We start from the raw sequence: 22,005 nt of genomic DNA, 5'->3' as shown, positions 1-22,005 counted from the left end.
GGCTGCAGTCTTTGGAGATTCCCATATCCATACGCACCCGCAAAAGAAACGGTTCGGCAAGGCATGTGACATCGTAGATGCATACAGGACAAAGCCTGGCTGTAAACCTCATCGCTCCCACACACCCGGGACGTTAGTTCCCGGCCGCGCTTAGCTCTCGGAGTCAGGTCCGCGACGACGGGTCGCAGGAGCCCTCTGCATCCTGCATGCAAGGTGTCCCTTCATGCATCCACGCGCGCCCAGATAGGAAGGCTCATTTGCCTCTTTCAAGCAGTGACGTCCCCGAGTGTGGACCCACATGGTGCACATCACCACGCAGCCTTCACGCTGCCCCATCTGAACTCCGAGACGCTTGTGCGGACGCGCGTCATCCGCGGCAACAAAGTACCTGCGTATACGCATCTGTCAAGAAGCAGGGAGAAGTACGGGTCCACGGCTGGGACTCGTGTGGGTAGTGGCTTCATATCTGAATTCGCACGCCGCCGCACAGCAGGCGTGAGAGTCAGTGGATCCCAAAGCTCGCAGGCCTCGATTGAGTTAAAGATTAGGTTTGCCGGAGCGGATGATGTGCAGCAGGTATTGCGCCGCTGCCTTGGGAAGGGAGGTTAGATGGGGCTAGGGTAATAGGTTCGCGCCGCGTGGTGACCAGTGCGAGCGAGCGAGCGAGTGTCTGTTGGTGATTGGGCGTGCTGCAAGAGTGGTCTGACGTTGAAATCCGCGAGGAAAGTTGACGATGGCGAGTGGCGCGGAGGTGGTTCCTGCTCGTGTAAAACATGATATGCCAAAGTAACTCGAGATGTCACTTTCGAAGAAGGTTCAGCTTATGTGTTGCGGGAGGCTTGGCTTCTAGGCGAAGTATTCGGAGTGCATAAACTGTCTAGTGCACTGCTTTGTATGTAGAGCTGCCAAAAGTCTATGTGTAAAGCTCTCTAGAGTGAGCATGGCCATGCTGAACGCAAAAGTTTACGCAACGATTTGTGTACGGATTTGCAGTGATGTGTTGCCGGCAAAGATGGGTTTCTTACAGGCTTATCTTACATGTGGTGAGAATTACAGCATCATAATGCATGAAAAATCGAGAGCTGGTCGACCTCGACTCGGCGATGAATGTGTGAAATGGTTCGGGAGAATGATCCACCAACCAAGTAATGAAGGCAAACCTCAATTTGTCTTTGGCTTCTTCTTGCCAATGTTGTAGCCCCATTTCCTGAGTGTCTTGACCACCTTCGGCAAGACAGCAGCAGTGAGTGGGACTCTGAAGAAGATCAGGGACTTGTGCACCAAATAGGCGAGCCCTAGTTGTGTCCAAATTGCTTTAATCCATCAGCCACTTGCGAAATATGTATGTTCAAGCATATACTTACATGCATCACCACCGTTTTGCACCTTGACAGCTGCTACTTCGCCGGCATCCAGGCTAGGATCTAGACTGCCTTGCCTCAGCGTAGCCTCAGCGGTCTTCTCTTGGGCATGCTTTTCGGCTGATGTAATGCCTGCGTCTGGAACGACTAGCCTGACGAGGTTCCAGAAGGCGTCCTTGACGACTGCTTCGTAGTGTCCTATCCTATCCGTGCCGAGGAGCCGTACAGCAAGAAAACAGAACGGGAAGTCCAAGGCAGACAAGCCCAGATATACACCTAAAGCTGCCCACCCATACTCTTTTGAGAGAGCTTTGAGCTTCTGCGATAGCGATTGCGCAGGTTCAGGACTGCCTAGGTGTGGCGTTGGGTCGTGATGTGACCCATTCGACTTGTTGCTGTTGAAACGGATGGAGCGGAAGCGGCGTGCGAGGACGGATCGTTGGAATCGAAGGTATAGCAGCGCACTATGTTGGAATGTTCTGGGTGGTAACCGAGTCCTGGCCGAATGCTGTGTTGATGTGAAGAAGGTCCTGAGGAATGGCGCTGTTGGGCGCGGCGCAAAGCTCCTTGTTGCCTGGGAGCTCCCAAACAGAAACTGCTCTGTCCAGAAGCGTGCGACTCGCGGCTTCATTGAAAGCGATAGCCCAGATGAAAGTGGAGTGGATCGGTGCTCACGTGGTGAGATCTGTGTCAGATTGTTGTCGCGGTGTGTCCGCAGACTGGATGTTTCGTCGCAGTGACGATAAAACGGACAGGGTTCATCGCGCCTGCCGGCGAAAATGCTCCGACGTGCGCCTGCCTCTAACTCACCGCCTGCCGTTTTGAGCACTTTGTTCAGGAACAGGAAAGAGCACTTGCGGCATAGGTAGGAGACAAGGCAGGAGACAAGGCTTCTCCTGGATATTTCTTACCGCCTCATTTTTCGCCCTCGATGTTGAAATGTGGGTTCGACGAGTCAAATGGCCGCAACGTCAGGTCCACATGAATCGCAGCTTTTGACGCCAGCACCAGCCAGTCCTTTTGGCATTCTTCATTAATTAAGCATCGACCATTTCAGTAGTTGCAGATGGCTGTAATACGGCCCGAAGTCAGACCACATGAGGTCAACGACGTTGAGCAAGTCGAGGTTCCCCAGTCGCAGAAGCCCCCGTGCCGGGCAGCAGCGGCTGTGAAATCCAGAAACCAGGCTTCAAAGTTTTCGAGTCGAAACAAACTCTGGAGAACCCCCGGCTTTTGCCCGGGCACCGTTGTTGCTGTTCTTGCGAGCCTCTGTGTCATCATCTCGATCGCAACACCATGGCCTGCAAAGAAATTGCAAGATCCCAATCAAGCATTTGCTTCGATTGGTCAGCGGATAGAGTTTACCAGAAGGGACTCGGAGTATGCCATATATAGGTGTCCTTCACAAAAGAGCTGCCTGGCCATGGAATGCCTCTAGCTGTCAGTTTGTGGCGGCGCGGCGGAGTCGTGACTGCATGCGGTCCTGCTTCTTACTGCTGTGGCACACGGCTTCAGCCAATTGCTACAAGATGCCGAGTGAGCATGGTGACATCGAATAGACGTGCATTGGGAACCACTGCAACGTACCAGCGCTATCCATTGTTGCCTAATGCTGCTTCAGATTCCAGCATTGGGTTCTGCATTGACAGTCGGTTATTAAGCATTCTCACACCGACGCTCTCACGATTATACCCCTTCGTACTCGCGAATCCTATACTGCGGGGCAGACGCGTAGCTTTATCATCGGCTGTGCGGGTCCAACTCTACGCGAACCTGTTCGCTGGTACAGTAGCGCATCTATGGAACAAGGAGTAAACTCCGTTACACGGTATCACTTGTAGCGCTCGAGTGAACGCTGTCGTGTTGCAGATTCGTGGCTACAATGCCACATGTCAGTCAACGGAGGCACGTTGGAAGCAGGCGCCTGTTGAGTAACAGCGCACCGAAATATTCGGCGTTTCCGTGTGGGCTTATTCTGGATGATGGCGTTGTACTGCTCGCGGACGCAGCCGGCTGCTAGCAAATCTCAACGTCTGACGTTAGCCTCTTTCGAACTGACATGGATCCATCATCCATACATGCTTATGCAGCCTATGCTGTATGGAGAAACCCTCGCTAATTGGCTCACGCCATGCGGAATTGTGTGCCTCCCTGCAACAACGTGCGGCACTGCCGATAACCCCACAACATGTCGGGTCGTCAGCCATCTACAATTATGACAAGCCACAACATCTCGGCTCATTGTTTGCCTCGGCCCCCGCCGTCATCGAGCGCTCTTACCATCTCTCATTAGCTAACTGCATCAAGGCCTCGCTCTAAAGCGGCACGGAGTCTGACTGCGGGGCCTGCGAAGGTTTACGGGCTGGAAACAAAGTTTTTGGCGCACCAACAACCCTGCTACGGTACCAGTCTCAAACTTAGACCTTCCGCGTATCGACCTGATGAGGACCAGGACCTTATTCATCTTTCAGGCTCATCAAAGCTCCTTCAGGCAGCGTCAAATCCCTGATTGGTGATGGGACCCACTCGGTCGTGGTTCGTCAGAGCTCAAACGTTCCAGAGTAGTGGGCAGGGCTGTTCTTGGTCCGGGAACGTCGCCTTGCATATCACCTAGTAGCTCGGCTGAACTTTGGAGTGTTCCTTCGATTCTTCTTTGTGAAGCTCGGCCGTCACCTGCTTCCTGGCGAGCCAGGGTCCTTGCCTGGCGCACTCGTCGGACAGATAGTCTGCAGCTTGGTGTCGCACCCACTCCTTCGCTTCACATCTTGACAGCGCCCAATACGGCACACTCCCGGAACCAACTGTCTGAGGCCTCGACCAAGCTGCATGAGCTCGTGTTCGGGGTCTGCCTGCTCCACGTGGGTTTACTCTCCTTCTTGAAATTACTATTAATATGCTGTGTTATATATACTCGCCTCCCGTACCGTCCCCTCACCTCTCCCGATCTCACTGCTCCATCAACTATCGTTCATTGTACTCTTGTTGTCAACCGAACATACCACTTTCCTTCATTGATCTATTTGTCGAGCGTCTCCGTCTATCCTATCCTTATCCACTACTTCCTCTTCTTCAGCATGGGTGGCAACCTTGAAAATGTAGCCGGCTACGGTCAACTCTCCCTTGGACAAGCTGTCAACATCGCACAAAACAGTGAAGGTGGTGTCGACCAACGTCTCGCACAGTTCCTCGAGAGGCGGTTAGCAGATGTCTGGGCCAAGCTCAACACTCAACCTACCTCATACATCCTTCCAGCGGACGAATTCGCTCTCCTAAACTACTATCGGCCACGATTCGGCGATTCCTCGATAGTAAAAGACGCTACAAAACGGTTTTGGGACAATCACAAAGGTACTGCTTGACCGAGTGCATCACCGTTCATTGAATCCGTGCCTTGAGAGGTACCCAAAGACATTGTTTCCGACTGGTCGACAACGGCACTAACCCAAACTTCCAGATTAACAATCTCGATATAAAGTTCTTCTACAGGCGTTTTAGCGGATTGTAAAACATGGGATTTTCGCACGATACCTCTAACGACGGCGTTACCAGTTTTCCTTGGCGGCGAATTGCGACTCAGGTGAAATTTAGGGTCCTACAGCTGTGTCATGTGCGATTCAGAGCTGAGCTGCATCCGGACGCTTAGGCAGCAGCAGCATCAAAGGTCGATCAAGAGATGGGAAAGGCAAAAGTTGTCCAAATTTCCGGTGTACCATGGCAGATTGCTACATTTTCCCCCTCTGTCTAATGCTAGTCACGACTCCTCGTGTACCATCTGCTCTCATTACGCCAACGCAATTGCTCCTCCAAAGTCCCGCTCCAAATACTCCCATCAATGAGTCGTCGCAGCTCGAATGCCTGCAGGTTGCGCCTCCCATCGCAGTCCCACCTGCAGCATGTCAGCAACCTCTAATGGTACACAACTTCGCCCACTCTCATGGCCGACCTTACATAGGTACGTCATGATCACGCTGCGCAATCTCAGTTGCAGTGTGTGAAACATGCACTGTGCAGGTGCAAAGTAGTGAGTGAAGGCTTACAGACACCAGGGGAGCACTACCCACCAGACTGCGAATACAACTGTGTAGTCTTCAATGTCACCGTCACTTTAGCGGGCCGTCAATTCAATCAACTTGCCCTGATGCTCTTCGATGATGTGGGGATCTTTCGTACATGGACGGCTGCGCCAACACAAGACAGCATCGTATGGCGCTATGTCAAGGATATGTAGCCTTATCTCCTTGTTTGGACAGCCTCGAAAGATCATCTTCGATCTTGGGAACCTAGTAGACGACACGTATACAGGCGCTTGGCACACCACTTTAACAGCGGCTTATTTCACTGCCGTGAAAGAGCCGGAGTCTGCGGATATTATGCTCCTGGTATCTGCGCGCAGATCTCCCGCGAATCGGCCGAGCTATTTCACCGTACCCGAGTCAAAGGCTGTCGACGCTCTGACGATCCCGCAGAATACTAGAAAAAGCAACATTTCCAATCTCAGCTTGTGGACAGGCCACCGAAGGGTCCTGGTGGAGTAACGACCTCTCGTCGGACACGCAAGCGTTCGGTGACGACGATACACTCTTATGGCCACTCCCCTTTCCGGGAGCTGCAATTGCTCATCGACGGACAACTGGGTGGCGTAGCACGGCCGTTTCCTGTAATGTTCACTGGTGGTGTTGTCCCTGGATTCTGGAGGCCTATTACAGGCATTGACGCTTTCGACCTGGTTGACGACGAGATCGACATAACACCATTCTTACCAATACTCGTTGACGACAAGGGGCACACTTTTGAGATTCGATTGGTCGTCATCGAGGATGACGGCAAAGGTCACGGCGAACTCACGCAGTCAATTGAATCAAATTGGGTCATCGCAGGACAATTGTTCGTTTGGCTTGACACTAATACCAGCATCGTAACAGGCTCACGTCCTATCGTTCACACCCCGAAACCATCGATCAACGTCTTCTCGAAGACCAGTAACACTGACGGCACTGTTGCATCTATTGAGTATTACATTCAGGTCGTCCGCTCGATCCACACAACGTCTACGCTGCAGACCTCGAAGGGCCCCAGAGAGACCACATAGACGCGGAACATCGCATACTCCAACTACGGCACCCTCTCGAACAGTGGCAGCGACCAGAACGTTGAGCAGAACATAAGTGGGCTCAACACCTCCCCAGTTTCAGCCTACCCCAAAGGTTTTGCCTACCCCTCGTGGGCTGCCTCGATCTACGATGCGCCCCTGGGTGGTGGCCTGACCATTGACGCTACAACGAGGCGAGGCAAGACTGTCGAGCAGATTGGTGAACTTGCCTTCTACAACGAATGGAGATCAGTGGCGCCAAGGGACACTTCCTTCTACAGAAGCAAGGTGACGAATTCGCAGAATGGCACGGCCTCCTACATCAGCATCCCAGCGGAAAATCAATCCTACGGTTCAGGCAGCACGGAGCAGCATTACATGCTTAGTGCCGTTCAGCAACGTCCCGAGGCATCGGTTCTGCATGACAACTCTATCGACGGGATCTACTCGCAGTCAATCGCTCAATTGTAGTCAATGAAGAGCGCTCTGGACGCGAAGAGGAGAGGACAGCCGACCTCAGTGTTACACAGGATTGGATGCACGGCAATAGATGGCATGACTTTGCAGTCAGAGGCATAGAAGCGCTGCCAGGCAGAGGACCGCACTAAAAGAGGGCGGCCGCGGGCAAGGAGGTTGACCACGCGCGGAGACCATGGCAAGTGGGCACAGCATCAGGGAAGGGAATTTTGCCTATGCCGTGAAACCTTTGACAAAAACGCAACATGGGCCTACATAGACCAGTCGTAAGAAAATTCCTCGCATGGGCTGTTATTTCCAAAGTCATATTGGCGCTGCACTGACCATCCTGCTGCTCAACGAAGAAATTGCGCAGGTTCTCTCGGCTGCCCAGTATGAAGGATCATGTCTTCTTCATAAGCATTGCAGCGTGTCGTGTCCTAGACCGTGCAGTCTGCACTTCTTGGTACACAGCACTATGTCAAATAGTAAGCCATAGCACTCGGTGTCGGTGGATTACGGCATAGCTTCCCCTATCGTCAAATACATCTACTTTGGAAGTATCGCTGTCCGCATCCTTCTTCAGGGATCGTCTATCCGCGTCCGTTTCTGTAGACTCTTTCAGGGTTTACAGCGAGAACTCTTTCAAGGATCTTCACGCCGCGTGTATGTTCCACATGGTGGGCTTCGACTTAAGCCTCATGTTTGAGAATGTGGATGTGGTGTTCCCCACATGAGCTATCGTCACTAGTGTGGTGGGAGGACCGGGTACGGGGATTCACCATATGATATAGCACGACTGGAGTGTAGTCCACAAGCTATATCCGGGGCTTGGTCTGCTGATGTAATGTGCTAGGCTGATATTTGACGTCTACAAGGCTCGAACGCTTTCTCAAAGATCGACAACATGTACTGCTAGATTGGCCATGGTAGGTTACAGTTCCGGCTTCTGCTAAAATTCTGGCATCGGGCACTCCGAGAGAACTACATGATGATCGACGAGTGCGGACGGTCTGATCAACGCTCTGCCGCCTTTACCAAATCTTCGAACGGTTGAACCTGAGTCGTTGGGCACAAAAGGATGTCGAAGGTTTCGCAACCTGCGTTGTGATACATGATGCAGGAAGTATGCATCCAGCCAGGTGATCACGCGCGCTTGTGGTCTAGACAGTGCATATGGATTGCAAGGTGTAGGACAGGGGGCATCGTAACGAGTCTCACGCTGGCCAGCTGCAGGAGATCAGCGCAACGGGCAGGGAATAGCGGCTTCCTGCACCCTGGAAAGATGGAGCGGAGAAAAGCCCAGGTTCTGCCCTTTGCTCAATGAACGTCAATAGGTAATGGCATTCGCTGATCAATCGGTGACTTCGCGAACAGCTTTCCGCACTCGCACTCGCACAACACTCGCCATGTACGGACTATGTAGCGTGCCGTCTTGATTGGAAAGGGAAGCCTTGTAACCCCAAGCTGTCAGATGTCACAGTCTGCATTTGCATGGAAGGACCCGTGGTATTGAGAGAATGAAGAGACGTCGCTCTTGCAAGCGCCACAACGTCAGTATTCTCAAGCATTTTCTTCGCGCATGGCATCAGCAGACAGGCCCTAAACAGGCCGTCTGTGCTTGTCTCCCCCGCCTCTCGATGACCAGCATGTGCAAGCTGAGTTAGGCGAATGATGACCATGACTCGCAGCGACCAGATGTAAGGCTGATACACGCAATGCGCATAACTCCATTTGGCTTTGTACCTTTAATAACAGAACTTCTGTGCAATATTCTGTCACATTCGAGTTGCATCATTGCTTGTATGTCGCGAGTTAGAAGTATCCATATGTCGAACGCGGAGCCTGAGTCGCCAGGCAAAACACGGAGTCAGTTCAACCTTGTGAAGAAGAGTCCAGCGAATCGGGTCGGCTGCAAATTTCCGATCGGACCTGCAGGTTGGGTGAGGAGCTTTTCGACGACGGCAAGCCACGCTCCCGCTGAGACGTTGGGCACCGTGGACACAAAATATCGTTCTAGGGCAACAGAGTCGGTGCCTGCCCACGAGTCACGCCTTCGCTATCAGTGTCCACAGCGCTTGCCGCACTTGCAGAGTTACAACTCAAGGTTCTCCGCCGTGTTTCAAACTCCACTCACATGTCTGAGCATGGGTCATGTTCCGATGAGTGAGCTTTTCGCGGCAGGATGTGGCGGCAAGGGCATGAATGTGACTTGTGATAGGCTGTTGATGGGAGTCCTTTCCGACTAGTGGGACGATAGTGACTGGTTTCTTACCAGTATTTGCTGCCCTTTAGGACGGGAAGTGTGGCTATCCATACTATTGGCGTGATACATGTGCCAAGATTGCGCGTTCTGGCTCTCGACTCCAAGCATCATGCGATGCTGCTGGCGCCATCACCGAGACCGGATCCTCTGATCCTCTGCTACTGCAAGCAGCCCTAACTATAGCAAGCAGCCACAGTCGGATGCATGGCAAGGAGCCGATCCGTCAAGATTGTGGCCTCAATTTGTCTTTACGAAACTTAACATATTCTGACTCTCGTGATCGGTGAGCTCATGCAGGTAGACTCCAAGACCGTCGGGGGTAAGAAGGTGGGCCGAGTGAAGCGCTCGTCGAAAGTGATGCGGGGCCCACGAGTACTATGTACGACAGCACATACATCCCGTGAGCTGAACACCCTGGACATGGAAGCGGCGGCCTAGATGGAGCTAGTAGCTATGAGATGAATGCAGATGGTTTGCATAGTCAACATTGTTTCCACATGGCTCTTGCCGGTGCAGAGCCCTGCCGCGTGTCCAGAATTGACTGCACTCTGTTGATAGAGCCGGTGGACCTTCCAACTACCAGACGAGAGTAGCGTATGTGTAAAGTTATGGTGTCCTTACGCGTACCTTTCTGATATCATCAGCGACGCGGTAACGTGAGAAAGACGTATTCCGACTCTGGCATTAGAAAAGATGGTAAAGCAGACCCTGGTTCTCGGAACTCCCATATGGCTACATCTGAATCGCCTTTCCGGTGAAGAATGCGGGGTTACCGTCGAAGAGTCTTCGTCCACGTTCGACCACTTCAACTCCAACACCATACTCACATGTGTTAGAAGTGAACCCCAATTTCGCAAATCTGGATGTAACATGGTCTCGCTATTGCTAACGGTTCCTCGGTGGGTCGTTGGAATGTGAGGAGTGAGGAGAACGCGGGGTGGTGGGGGCTGTCCGATGCCATGTTACTCGCTGAAGCCAGTCGCACCTTCCTCATTGCCGTAACGCGCCCTTGGCTAACTGAGCCCTCTATTATGGCATCACAACGTCGTCACCACTCTATAAACCCCTCCAGGACCGTGGAATGAAGCGCGATGAGTGCGCGGCCGAACCCAAAGGACTTCGAAGACGATAGCAAGTACGCTGCGAGCAAAGAGTTTGCGGTGTATGAGGCTGAAGCTGCTGGTAAACCCAACGGTAATAAGCTGGAAGGATCTCTAAGCGTTAGACGTGGGTCTATCCGATCGCCTTCCCCGGATCCATCACTTTTATCCATAGAAGGCAGCAACAATACACGTTATGGCCACAACCCTGACTATATTCCCGATCCAACTGGCCATAGACATGCTTCTCGGTCTCCAGCGCCCCCGCGGACTGTAAAGGGAAAGCTACAAGCAATATGGTATAATAACAAAGGCCTGTTCTTAGTGCTAGTGTCGCAATTCTTTGGCACACTGATGAATATCACGACCAGACTGCTTGAAATGGAGGGTAATGATGGTAGGAGCATGAAGTAATCAGTCTTGACGATGGACTAATCATCTTGCACAGGCAAGGGCTATCACCCGTTCCATATCCTGTTTGCTCGTATGGGCATCACAGTGCTGTGTGCATCGGTGTACATGTGGTATAGAAAGACTGAACACTTTCCTTTTGGCATGAGAGAGGTTCGGCCTTTGCTAATCGCCCGAGGATTGTTCGGTTTCTTTGGAGTCTTTGGCATGTACTGTAAGTTACAACCTTGCGTTATTGGGACTCCACTGGTTCTTCTGTTTGCACGTGTCGGGATTTGTTGCGGTCACGCAGTCAGTACATCACCACACTTTACCACCTGAGCCACCCTCGAGGCCTGATCGCTGACGTTTGTCAGACTCACTACTTTATCTGCCACTCGCTGATGCCACTGTCATCACCTTCCTGGCGCCCAGCCTTGCATGCTGGGCTTGCTCCTACCTAATCAACGAGCCCTTTACCCGTATGGAGCAAATTGCAGCTTACGTTTCGCTATTCGGCGTGATTCTCATTGCAAGGCCTGTATCGCTATTTGCGTTCCTCTCGCATCTCACCGAGTCTATCCCGCCTGCCACTGGAGATTCGGACATTCTTGTTCCGTCCAATGCTACGGCTGACGCCCATCGTTTGGGTGCCGAATTTGATAAGGTTACACCTGCACAACGAGCGTCGGCTGTCGGGGTGGCTTTGTTGGGAGTACTGGGGGCTGCTGGTGCTTACACTATGATTCGATGGATCGGCAAGCGCGCCCATCCGCTGATTTCTGTCAATTATTTTGCGACATGGTGTACGATCGTGAGCATCTTTATGATGTTGGCTCTACCTGGTGTTGGATTCTTGCTTCCACGATCGCTCAAAGATTGGTGCTACTTGGCTTTCCTCGGCATCTGTGGATTTGTTATGGTGAGTGCATCCGCTTGAGGGTGTTCTATCCCTTTGCTGATGAGAAGCAGCAATTCCTTCTTGCTGCTGGTCTACAGTACGAAAAGTCTTCACGCGCGACGAACATGGTGTATGTGCAGATGCTTTTTGCACTGAGTTTCGACAAACTGATCTGGGGCACCACTCCCGGGACACTATCCATTATCGGCTCATCACTGATTCTGGGCTCAGCAATGTATGTTGCTATGCACAAGAAGGCGCCCAAGAATTCTATAGCGGACAGAGGACGCAGTGATCAGGAGGAAGGACAAGAATTGATGGCATCGGAGCTCGAGACAGACCAGGACGATGACAGACGAGGCATCCCACTGATCTCTGTCCGTGGGTCACGCATGTAAAGGTATCCTGATCACTGCTTTCCGCATCTGCACCATACATCTGTATTTGAAAGTTATACGTAGACTAGACTATCCGAGCCCATCGCACCAATGATCGTTTTCCACTCCCTCCGGACCATTCAACGCCCCGAATAAGGAATTTGGTAGATTCAGTGAGATTGCACGCGCTCCCATTGCATTGTCACTACCGCGCAGGAACGGAGTCATGATGCGAGAGTTGAGGCAGAGCAGTGCCAGCACCAGCAACAGTAAGCATCGATTGCCAGAAGTGCTACGACTCCCTGCAGGCACGACGGTACAGTGACTACGCAGACTTGTACGTAAAAAGGACGTACACTAATCAATATTGTTTCAACCTAGTGACGTTATTCGAGATATACCAAATATTTCCTGCTTTGCGCCACTTCGACCGTCCCCAAATAGGTCCACAAAAGCGCTCAGGCGCCCACATTAGCATGCGAAAAGTCAGTATCGAAATTGAGACTCTCAATTCATCGACCATCTTAAAGTACACCGGAGGTATGCGCGTGGATGCCCGTGGTGATCCTAGTCGGCGTGAAGACTCGTTTCTGCCACGAAAGCCCACTGTACTTCGTATTGTTCGAACCTCGGTCAACCTCGCCAGCCCCGCTCTCAAACTCTCAATGAACGGGACAACCCAGCAGAGGGTCTGCAAGGCGCACCGCGATCCAGTACTCTGCTGATCCGCAGTTTTGAATTACAATATATTATTATGCTCCGTGTGAATCGCCATCGAACCACCAAACGGTGTCGCAACTGCCCACATCGGCCCTGTTCAAGCTGATTTTCCTCCGTGGCGCAATTGGCTAGCGCGTCTGACTGTTATCCACATCTCGCTTGATTGCACATCAGGAGGTTGAAAGTTCGAGCCTTTCCGGGGGAGATAACATCATTTTTGCGCCCGTGAAAAACTCGACAATGCGGACAGCCTGGCTTATGGAGTCTCTATTTGCATTCAGTATGATTGTCCATCCTGCTATAAGGCGACCCGCCTTCTCGAATGCGGCTCTGCGCCGACGTCTTTTCTGCGTGGCGTTCGGCCTTCCACGATCAAACGTAGCACTACAACCTGCCACAAGCACGTCTCGCTTCATGTCGAGGTCGCTAGTTACTCCAAGCCATCCGAATGGAAGACATTTTACTATGGAACATGCTAGACATAGCAGCTACAAATGTCGAACCGCCCAGTGTAGATGAGCGATGTTCGAGTACTCTCTCACCGTAGGAGTTGGCAATTTGCAAGAGGGTCTTTTACTCTTCTAAGGTTGCAAGCTCTTTGTGAAGAAGCTCCGCATCTGAATCTTCAGTGGAGGCAAAATAGTTTCAACATAGTCACTACAACGCAGAATTAGAAAGGCCATTTCGAGCCTGCGATCATGCTAAAACCGCGCATGTATGTTATCTCAGTATGGGATAGCGACCTGAATCTTTGCTCCAGCTGTGACCTAGTGCCTAGAATAAAGATTGATCACTTCAAATAACGCCACTCTCTTTGACATTGATTCGACCGCAAGGTTTTCACACGGATTCCATTATTCGTGACTATTTCAAGGTTGCAAAATTTGCTAGTGTATGTAAAACGTTCTCGCATTGAGTAGGAGCCCGGTTTTTCGGATTTATGTACTTGCTTCATCACTGTAACTCTTAGCCCGCGTTAATCTACTAGACCCCATGATATCTTTAGTGTCGAGCAATAACATTAAACAACTTGGAAGGGGGTACTTACGCAAACTCCGCGTCTCAGCCCATTCAAAGGTATATGTATCTGCGAATGTACAATGTGCCCTGAAAATGTTCTTGAGAGACCCTAAACTGTTTGCTCAAGCTTACTCGAGCCGGCCCTTTCTACTCCAGCCATTTAACATGACTGATCATGCCCCAATGTCGCTTCCTATCTCCAGCATCATGTTAGCTTTCGTTTATATATTTGCACAATATTCTACAAATTATCCATATGATCTTGCGGGTCTTTAGGTCAAAACAGCAAACAAACACAGGGTTTAGACTCTAGGAGTGCGGGTGTGAGTCTCGCAGTACCTCTTCTTATGTGCGGCGAGGAGAAGCGAGTAATCGAGAGCTACTAACAATATCAAGTAATGACATGCAGCGCGCTACTTCTCACAAGGAGGAGTGGCGGTTTTCTCGACATAAAAACGTAAATTGCCTTCCTATATCTTAGGCATTGACAAAGGTATGTAGGTGTCACCAGTTTAAGTAGAACTCCGTTGCTAAGTCTTTAATACAGATTGGTTCGTTTACGTGCCGGCACAGATAAAAGATTGTAATGTACCAATAGACTTGTCTCACGCACGACTAATGCTAGTCCCAACGATGTCGTGACTAAATTGAGATATAATGACTCACAAGACCTACGGATCCCGCGACTCTGGTACACAGCTTGAAAGCTATGATCCGATTGGCCACATAACTGGCTGAAGGTCGAGGTATGTAACGTCTACGATGCAGAATACTTCCGCGACCACTATAAGTAGCCATGATGCCTTCGATCAGGGTCTATTGCACGTTGTTACTTCTGCACTTTTGCTCTGCAAGAATTACAGCTAATAGAACGGAAGCCTGGAAGTTGCGTACCAAACATTCTGACGGTCACCGAAGTCTCGGACAGTCCAGAGGACTGTCTTGTTAAACATGAACATGGATGCAAGGAATGTGCAGTTCTTATAACGACGAAATTTGTGTAATGCATCGGAGATTCGTCGGCACTGATCTTCGCGCTTTTGGACGTCGCAGTAATGCTGGGTGCACAAGCCATACTCATACACACACCGTGCTGTTACACAGCGAGAATTCTCATCTCGGACCATTGTTACAATATCACGGATGTCAGATGCTCCAAGTCACTGCTCGCTTGCCCATGCTTGATGAGCTTCAGTGGTCGAACAGTCCTCGAAGGCCATCATGCGGGCATGTTCGGCTGGACACCAAAACATGCTTCAGTGCTCACCAGCCGTCAGACCCAGTCTCGCTTCAATTATCCCTACAATCTCCCTCCAATCTTTCATGGCGCCGCCGCCAATGTCTCCACAAGCCAGCTCTTTCATCATGGGCTGCAAAACCTCGTACCAGCCTCCATTCTTGACACCCCACTCATTTTCGAGCATCTGAATCTGCTTCCCTGTGATCGGCTGCAGCCACATAGCTGTATTCATAGACGGTGCAACGAGGATTCTCTTCTTCTTCGGCCCGTCCTTCCAGCTGTCTTCAGCAGGCCACGTCACACCCGGTATCTCTCTGAGCGGGTCAATCAGACCTGTAGTGTCCCATGCACGCACTACAGACAACAACAGGTTGTCTGAATAGCCCTGTGTGATCTTCGCCATCTCATTTGCGCTCAGAGGAGCAATGACCATGATGTCTGCCCATCGACGCAGCTCTATGTGCAAGATCTTGTTGCCACGCTTCCAAGGCTCCTTCCATTCGTCCTCGTCAAAGTAAATGCCCTCAACGTTTGGAAGTGCCTCTATCGACATGAGTGATGGTTGTTCGTCGCTCTGCCCTTGCAGGAAGTTCTTTGCCGAAGTCGTGAAGATGAGTCGAATCGCGACATTTGGGTGCTTTGCGAGCGCATTGATCATATTCGGTATCTTGATCGTTGCAACAGATCCCGTTGCGCATAGTAGAACGTGTATCTTCTCATCGTGGTGGTCAACGTCGAAGCGGCTGCGAAATTGTGTGGGCGGCTCAAAATGTTGGTGCTCGAGGGGCTTCAGCTTGGACAGCTTTATATCGCTGATCTCTATAGACATGCTTGTGCTTCTTTGCATATGTCGAGGTATGGTTGTTGGCCCGGGAGCGATGCCGATGGCTTCATTAGGCTTTCCTAGTGCGTTGATAGAGTACCGGTAAGCTTTGAGAAGGTCGGTTATCGCCAGACCACGTGAGATAAGCATTCATCGTATCCAAATTCCTCCGATAATTTCACTACAGTCCCATATACTGCGACACCGATGAATCATCCTTCAACAATTAGCTTTCACGTCTGGAGCGTGTGAAGTCGTGCTAAACACGACGGAGTTACGATTAAGTCCGCTAGCGCTCGGCCGACGTCACGATGAAGGCGGGGTGGGAGGCGGGCCTGTGTCGGGAAGCAATGACCAAACGGACGATTGGCCTCGACTGGATCTTAAAGAAGTTACTTAGGTACACTGAAGCTCCTTCCAATAATGCTAAGTCCGAACCTGTAGCTCCTTCATATTGACTATATATTGCCTCCACCCTGCTTCGAACTTGGTGCAACTCAGTCTACCATTCCATCTACCCAACTTCGGCCCGCTTTCACACCACGTAATAGATCCAATGTCTCTTCCAACAGCACAACTGGGCCGCGATGGTCCCCAGGTCAACCGTCTGGGCTTCGGCCTCATGGGACTGTCCTCGTTCTACGGCAAGCCAAGGCCCGACGATGAGCGCCTCGACATTCTCACACAAGCACACAAGCTAGGAGAGCGCTTCTGGGATTCTTCCGATATGTCAGCAGTACGACATCCAAAAATCTACTCCAGGCTAATCGCGTGCAGCTACGGTGACAGCGAGGTCCTTCTGGGCAAGTGGTTCGCTGCAAACAAGGACAAGCGCAACAATATCTTCCTTGCCACAAAGTTCGCCATCGACCCGAAGACGTTCCAGGTCGATAGCTCACCGGAGTATGCTAAGAAGGCCTGCAACGCCAGTCTTGAGCGCCTCGGCTTATCACAGATCGATCTGTACTACTGCCACCGTGTCGATGGCAGGACCCCTATTGAGAAGACTGTCGAAGCCATGGCTGAGCTGAAGAAAGAGGGCAAGATCAGATACTTGGGACTTTCAGAGATTTCGTCAGACACTCTCCGCCGCGCACACGCCGTCCACCCTATCACCGCCGTACAAGTGGAGTACTCGCCCTTCGCTCTCGAGATCGAGAGCAAGGAAATCGACCTTCTTGCTACATGTCGAGAGCTTGGTGTTGCAGTTGTCGCCTACTCACCACTCTGCCGTGGCATCCTCGGCGGCGCTCTGAAATCTGCTGATGACTTTGCGAGCGAAGACTACCGCAGTCAATTACCTCGCTTCAGCCCTGAGAACTTCCCTAAGAACCTCAAGCTAGTCGATCAAATCATCGACCTGGCGAAGAAGAAGAATGTTGAGGCCAGTCAGTTGACGCTTGCATGGCTGTTGAAACAAGGCGAAGATGTCTTTCCCATCCCTGGTACCACCAAGGTGGATAGGCTCAAGGAGAACCTAGGCTCTCTGGACGTGAAGCTGAGTCAGGAGGAGGAGCAGCAGATCAGAAAGGCATGTGAGGAGGCAGATGTCGCCGGCGACCGCTATTCTGCTCGGGCCTTGGCGCAATGCTATGGAGATACCCCAGCCTTGAAGTAGAGGGGTGATTCGCTCCAAAGATGAGAAATCCAATCAGTGCTAAACACATCACAAATCGGGTGGACTCATCGGTCCTTCTTGTTACAGAGAAAGCTTGTAACACTCCAGAGATGACGCTAGTCTTCGTAACCCTTTATGAGTCGCAGATGGTTTCCAGGAGGATATCGACGACATATGATTGTCTCGATACTCCAAAAACTGTGAGCAGTTATGTCTGCCATCAAAGGGCCAGTACATCCTCCCCTATTAAAGAAGTGAAGCTTGAGCGGAGCTTTTGAGCGGATTGTTCGGCAGTTGTGGTCGAGCAGCATCTGGTATGGTATTGTCCCTCACGGATGTCCTCGGTATCCTAGATGTCTTCGGTGTCCTCGGTGTTCATCTCAGCACTGCGCATGCTCTGTGCTGCGGTGAAAACAATGAGCCTTGCGCAGGATGCTTCTTATGTGGAAGCCAGTCTCAATGCAGCGCATGTTACAGCCCACCACGTCTCTCCACGCTCGCTGCCGCGCCGCCCGACATAGCACGTGGCAATCGTCAGAACACATGTAACCCCAGCATCGAAGCGGTACATCTCTGTCTTCATGGCCACTGTGCCACACTACGCGAGCGCGCAGCCGTTCCCTCATGACTCAGCTCCCCCGTACAAACCACGGCCCCGGAACAGCACCATATCCCAGCATCCTATTGATCGGATGCATATCACCGTGTCGAGCTTGTTTTCGAGCCACGCCGCGGACCACGTTGCGGATCACGAGCGGAGCGATGCGGCGCGTGGTGGCGCGCGTGGTTGTTCTAGTGTTGAGTAAGAGGCTCGTATCCCGTGACTGCGCCGCATCTCCGGGAGACACTGTATCCGTACCCGGGGTAGCGGCGATTGGAATTGCTTGATCGCAAGTGGAAGTTGGTCAGAGGTGCTTAGCGGAGGCGAAGCGGACGAGGACGAGTATGTGGACGAACAAGCGGTGCAAATCCTTGTACGATCGGTGACGAGGTGATGTTGCAGTAGCGGTGATGAAGGCGAGGCCGATGGCCGTGAGCTCGTCGAATATAGAAGGCGTTGCGGATGGCTTTGAGCAGGTGTGTCGTACCGAAGGAGTCAAGTGGACAATCCTCGACATTGGCCTTCGTTGCCACGTGGAATGCTGGCTTCGTCATCTTCAGCGTCAGTCTCGTCTGTGGCCTCTGGCCTGGAGCATCTCGATCGCGCCGCCTTCTTGAACGATGGTATTTCGACTGCCTCGAAGCCGCAGGCCTTCTTGTCCAGAAATTGTTGCACGTGGACAGAGGAGTGGGCAGCATAGCGAGCAGCTGCAGGGAACACGTGAAGGCTGCGGCAGTCGATCTAGCAAGTGATGTTTCCCACTGTAGATACTCACGCCTACTTTCTTCCTGGTGTAAATACCCTGCCTGCACAATGCCAATCTCGAAGCTGCGCGGCCGCACTGTACGCATTACTGCAGCTCTGACGACCTCCGGGTAGTGACTAAGTCACCGTGTTCGAAGAATTTGCACGCTATGCAGATCTTATTGTTGCCTACCAGAGACAATGCCTTTCATTGCTAGAGGTCATCTGCGGGGAGAGACCAGCGATTCTGCACCGAGTGAATTCAGAACGATAGTCCAGTGCACCCACCTGCCGAGGGCTGGTAGACCATGATATTTCTTACAGAGGTAGCTGTCACGATAACCTTGAGCTCCAGGTAGTGTTAGTGCTCCTGAAGGGGGTGTGTTGATTCCGTGGTGGAGTTGCAGAGGGAAAGTTTCTCCTCCACAACAACACTACGCCCTTGACCCCACCGTCAACTCCACCACCACCACCAACCGCCAATGCACGCCCTACTCTGGACCTTCAGTGCTTCTGCCACAATCCTGCTGCTCGGTGGTATCATCGCCACCCACCACCACTATGCTGGTGTCGCCCGCCGCTGAGTAGCCGAGCAACAGGAGCAGCGCTTTCTCGCTGACGCGTTCGAGCTGGAGCAGCTCCGAGGTGACCAAGCGCGGAGGGCGTACTTCCTGGATATTATCCAATATAGATACTGTAAGTGCTTACTGACCCTCTTCTACCTTCATTTTCCCGGCCTGCAGCAGCTTTTAGGTACCAGAGCTCCCCGAACCAAAACGCTACTCGCTCCGCCGCCAGAAAAGAGTAGTGCTACAGAGAAACACTGTGAGCACCAGGCTTGATCTCGAGCACGGCGGGTAGCTCCTGAAGATTCAGTGAGCGCCTCCGCGGCGCAGCTGTGAACCCCACTCCGACGATGAGCTGCCGTGGAGGCCTCCAGCAAAAGCGCAGATCGAGACCAACAGTAAATGTGGGAATCCGAGGGCCTTCACACAGGCTTCTCCATCAGGCAGGTAAGCTGCAACATTGCGGAAACCAGGGCAGCTCGCCCAATGTAAGTCTTGCAGGTGACCAACATCTCCCTCCAAGTCAGGCCGACGTCCTCCGCGCCCTCGTTACGCGACCCCCGCCTAGAGCTGTCCACAGCATTAGAGCATGCATGCCTGCTTCTGGATTCCTAGCTCTTGTTACACAATATCATCAAGACAAAATATCTCAACGTAATTTTCGCGGAGGGGTTTCCATATAGCTCGACACGGTGATGGATCGAGAACAAGGTGTGGCTCGTATGAGCCTCGTATCTATGGCGCTGAGTCAGTCGATAAAACATTCCTGCCTCTTGCAAGGCATGAACGACGCCCGCGCTACCTGTCGTTGGAATCAGGTCCAACTGGCGGCCACATCGTGGCTGCGACAACTGGTGTGCGACCTCCCGATCCTTAAGCCTCTTCCAGCCAACAGGTTCGAGAACACAGGGCCGATGTTTGCCTGGGCTGCTGTGATTGACGATAGCCGCCTCGTGTACCACTAACCGCAACTATGCATCTCCGGCTGCCCGCCTTAATAGCCTGGTCAGGACATTGCACAGCACAAAGGGTCTCGCAGATGCAGATGGGTTCCACTTCGAAGGATTCCGCCCTCTCGTGACCAGTCAAGGGCCATGATAGCTATCCTATCTCTTCTGGGTCGACCATCGTGAGCAAGAAAAGTCTCACCGACATTCCTGACTCGAGAAAGCTCTCTGTGCTCGAATGCTGCCCCACCCAGCACGCGACCTGAAGATAATCATGACAGGCGGCAATATTGGTGGGAGCGAAAGGATTCCCGAGTCTGTGAGGGACACGCACAATTTCGGCGCCATGCGCACAGCCCTTGTTGAAACGAGCGGCAAATGAAGAGGCGTGCAGGAGTTTCGAAGCCACGTCGATGAGCGTCATAATGAATAACCCCAACATCCTCGGGTCAACATAAGCAGCGCTGTCAACCATGCGACGGCCTGCAGTAGCGCTCTTCTGTGCCCAGTCGTAGGCGTGGCGAGACTGTATCGTTCATGTCAGCCTCCTCTAAACGACAGGCAGGGAGACATCGTAGGTTGCACAACTGGAGCACCATCGTTCACGCCAGGGCAAAGCGGCCCGCCAGACAGAAGGAATCACTTGCCACGTGTTGGTACCCCTGGCGCCTTCGGGGTTCTGCCCATGACTCGACGTGTCAGGCTGCGGGTTTTCTGCCGCAAAGACGGGTGATCCTCGCCCCGACGTCTTTGATAGGGCTGTGACAACGAAATGACCTGATGATGTTCTCGCATTGACGCACTCCCAGAGCGTGAAAAAATCAACTTGGTCGTCGGCCATATCGTGGTCTCATTAATTGCCGAGCGGCATTTGGTATCGGCTACAAGAGTCGCTGCAACGAAGCTGTTTGGCGTCGCTCGAACATTCTGGTATTCCGGGAGGCACAAGTCGATGATCAGGCGCTCTTACCAGCGTCTGACAGACTTCACTACCCAATCCGGCTGTCTTAGCGAACGTCAATTTGGCAGTTTTGCCCGCTGCCCGCTGGTGGGTATAGCTGTCCGCAACTTCCGCGACGATGATCTTCTGAAAAGACGTTCGACGACGGGAACGGACGGTAGGGCATGGCATACATTAATCCGTTGGGCTTCGAGATACCAACTGGCACGATAACAGTGGCTTTACAAGTTTCTTCACCATCGACCACGTAAAAATAGGCCGAAGTCAAAGCCCCCCGGGAGAATAGCGAAAATGCTGCCGTGCTCTGGAACACAAGCATGTCGCTTTCTTGAAGCCATCGCACGTGTCATCAACTGCTCGGAGACTTTGAGCACGTCGCCAAACGCCAGTCTACAGACAGCGGAATCCAGTCCGGTCTGCAGTGAGACTTGTCGACCTCCGCGGCCAGGGTGCTCTTTGACGTTTGCCCTCCTGGAAAGCATGGGATTGCTGGACGCTGATCGTTACAACAATTGTTATCGCCCTTGGCAGCTGTCACCGCACCTCCGAAAGTGCTGATTCGTGCGATACCCGGCCTCCGCGGAGGGTGCTGAAACCAGCCACAATGAGCAAGCGAAGCCTTCAAGGGGTCCAGTTGGGCGGATTTAGCGTTGCGGGCCACCAGCCAAGGACTTGCTTGGTCAAGATGTCTCGCATGCAGTGCCTCATAGCGTACAAGGGGTTGCCCTGAACGGATTGGAATTCGAGTTGCCACTGCCGCGCCCCGGGACCAGTCGTTTTGTGTATAGATATCGTTATTTACTGTAAGTACTGTAAGAACAAACA

General features: G+C 52.2%; 9 protein-coding genes and 1 non-coding gene across 10 annotated transcripts; 7 read left to right on the top strand and 3 right to left on the bottom strand.

Moving 5' to 3' along the window:
- Window positions 1–831: 831 nt before the first annotated feature.
- M421DRAFT_420599 (uncharacterized protein) lies at window positions 832–2,335 on the bottom strand. Its single transcript, XM_033592535.1, has 2 exons — window positions 1,365–2,335; window positions 832–1,313 (listed from the first exon to the last, which is right to left on the bottom strand). The coding sequence occupies exons 1-2, from the start codon at window positions 1,990–1,992 to the stop codon at window positions 1,162–1,164; spliced, it is 780 nt and encodes a 259-aa protein (XP_033448952.1). The 5' UTR covers window positions 1,993–2,335; the 3' UTR covers window positions 832–1,161.
- Window positions 2,336–2,382: 47 nt separating this feature from the next.
- M421DRAFT_420598 (uncharacterized protein) lies at window positions 2,383–3,037 on the top strand. The gene is made up of 2 exons (XM_033592534.1): window positions 2,383–2,883; window positions 2,949–3,037. The coding sequence occupies exon 1, from the start codon at window positions 2,428–2,430 to the stop codon at window positions 2,797–2,799; it is 372 nt and encodes a 123-aa protein (XP_033448951.1). The 5' UTR covers window positions 2,383–2,427; the 3' UTR covers window positions 2,800–2,883; window positions 2,949–3,037.
- A 1,398-nt stretch (window positions 3,038–4,435) lies between these two features.
- Window positions 4,436–7,058, top strand: M421DRAFT_100978 (uncharacterized protein; the record flags this gene model as incomplete). The annotated part of the gene is made up of 7 exons (XM_033586585.1): window positions 4,436–4,669; window positions 5,199–5,313; window positions 5,408–5,574; window positions 5,612–5,881; window positions 5,920–6,387; window positions 6,451–6,850; window positions 6,904–7,058. 7 exons carry the CDS (start codon window positions 4,436–4,438, stop codon window positions 7,056–7,058), a joined length of 1,809 nt encoding a protein of 602 aa, XP_033448950.1.
- Window positions 7,059–9,845: 2,787 nt separating this feature from the next.
- On the top strand, window positions 9,846–12,065 carry M421DRAFT_420593 (uncharacterized protein). Its single transcript, XM_033592533.1, has 4 exons — window positions 9,846–10,669; window positions 10,721–10,897; window positions 11,040–11,584; window positions 11,635–12,065. The coding sequence occupies exons 1-4, from the start codon at window positions 10,264–10,266 to the stop codon at window positions 11,959–11,961; spliced, it is 1,455 nt and encodes a 484-aa protein (XP_033448949.1). The 5' UTR covers window positions 9,846–10,263; the 3' UTR covers window positions 11,962–12,065.
- Window positions 12,066–12,769: 704 nt separating this feature from the next.
- Window positions 12,770–12,865, top strand: M421DRAFT_t67. The gene has a single exon. It is a non-coding gene; the product is annotated as a tRNA-Asn (tRNA).
- A 701-nt stretch (window positions 12,866–13,566) lies between these two features.
- Window positions 13,567–14,173, top strand: M421DRAFT_420590 (uncharacterized protein; the record flags this gene model as incomplete). Its single annotated transcript, XM_033592532.1, has 1 exon — window positions 13,567–14,173. A coding segment is annotated over exon 1 (176 nt), but the record flags the coding sequence as incomplete, so codon positions are not given.
- A 373-nt stretch (window positions 14,174–14,546) lies between these two features.
- M421DRAFT_420589 (flavo protein) lies at window positions 14,547–15,823 on the bottom strand. The gene has a single exon (XM_033592531.1). The coding sequence runs from the start codon at window positions 15,747–15,749 to the stop codon at window positions 14,937–14,939; it is 813 nt and encodes a 270-aa protein (XP_033448947.1). The 5' UTR covers window positions 15,750–15,823; the 3' UTR covers window positions 14,547–14,936.
- A 476-nt stretch (window positions 15,824–16,299) lies between these two features.
- M421DRAFT_62271 (Aldo/keto reductase) lies at window positions 16,300–17,361 on the top strand (the record flags this gene model as incomplete). The annotated part of the gene is made up of 2 exons (XM_033595954.1): window positions 16,300–16,472; window positions 16,521–17,361. The coding sequence occupies 2 exons, from the start codon at window positions 16,300–16,302 to the stop codon at window positions 17,359–17,361; spliced, it is 1,014 nt and encodes a 337-aa protein (XP_033448946.1).
- Window positions 17,362–17,519: 158 nt separating this feature from the next.
- On the top strand, window positions 17,520–18,133 carry M421DRAFT_152806 (uncharacterized protein). Its single transcript, XM_033587595.1, has one exon. The coding sequence runs from the start codon at window positions 17,678–17,680 to the stop codon at window positions 17,987–17,989; it is 312 nt and encodes a 103-aa protein (XP_033448945.1). The 5' UTR covers window positions 17,520–17,677; the 3' UTR covers window positions 17,990–18,133.
- Window positions 18,134–21,180: 3,047 nt separating this feature from the next.
- On the bottom strand, window positions 21,181–21,890 carry M421DRAFT_420586 (uncharacterized protein). The gene has a single exon (XM_033592530.1). It carries the CDS (start codon window positions 21,497–21,499, stop codon window positions 21,227–21,229), a length of 273 nt encoding a protein of 90 aa, XP_033448944.1. The 5' UTR covers window positions 21,500–21,890; the 3' UTR covers window positions 21,181–21,226.
- Window positions 21,891–22,005: the final 115 nt, after the last annotated feature.

The sequence above is a fragment of the Didymella exigua genome, assembly GCF_010094145.1.
Source record: "Didymella exigua CBS 183.55 unplaced genomic scaffold M421scaffold_13, whole genome shotgun sequence".
NCBI classification, from domain to species: Eukaryota; Fungi; Ascomycota; class Dothideomycetes; order Pleosporales; family Didymellaceae; genus Didymella; species Didymella exigua.
This window is presented reverse-complemented; position numbering and strand designations above follow the sequence as displayed.

Excerpts from the sequence above, each read along its gene's own strand:
- M421DRAFT_420599 (XM_033592535.1), bottom strand. The coding sequence starts at position 1,992 with ATGAAGCCGCGAGTCGCACGCTTCTGGACAGAGCAGTTTCTGTTTGGG. Across the intron at positions 1,314-1,364 it reads GCAAAACGGTGGTGATGCAT|CAATTTGGACACAACTAGGG; the intron begins GTAAGTATATGC and ends GATGGATTAAAG.
- M421DRAFT_420598 (XM_033592534.1), top strand. The coding sequence starts at position 2,428 with ATGGCTGTAATACGGCCCGAAGTCAGACCACATGAGGTCAACGACGTT.
- M421DRAFT_420593 (XM_033592533.1), top strand. The coding sequence starts at position 10,264 with ATGAGTGCGCGGCCGAACCCAAAGGACTTCGAAGACGATAGCAAGTAC. Across the intron at positions 10,670-10,720 it reads TGAAATGGAGGGTAATGATG|GCAAGGGCTATCACCCGTTC; the intron begins GTAGGAGCATGA and ends CATCTTGCACAG. Across the intron at positions 11,585-11,634 it reads GCATCTGTGGATTTGTTATG|CAATTCCTTCTTGCTGCTGG; the intron begins GTGAGTGCATCC and ends GATGAGAAGCAG.
- M421DRAFT_420589 (XM_033592531.1), bottom strand. The coding sequence starts at position 15,749 with ATGTCTATAGAGATCAGCGATATAAAGCTGTCCAAGCTGAAGCCCCTC.
- M421DRAFT_152806 (XM_033587595.1), top strand. The coding sequence starts at position 17,678 with ATGGTATTGTCCCTCACGGATGTCCTCGGTATCCTAGATGTCTTCGGT.
- M421DRAFT_420586 (XM_033592530.1), bottom strand. The coding sequence starts at position 21,499 with ATGCTTGTGTTCCAGAGCACGGCAGCATTTTCGCTATTCTCCCGGGGG.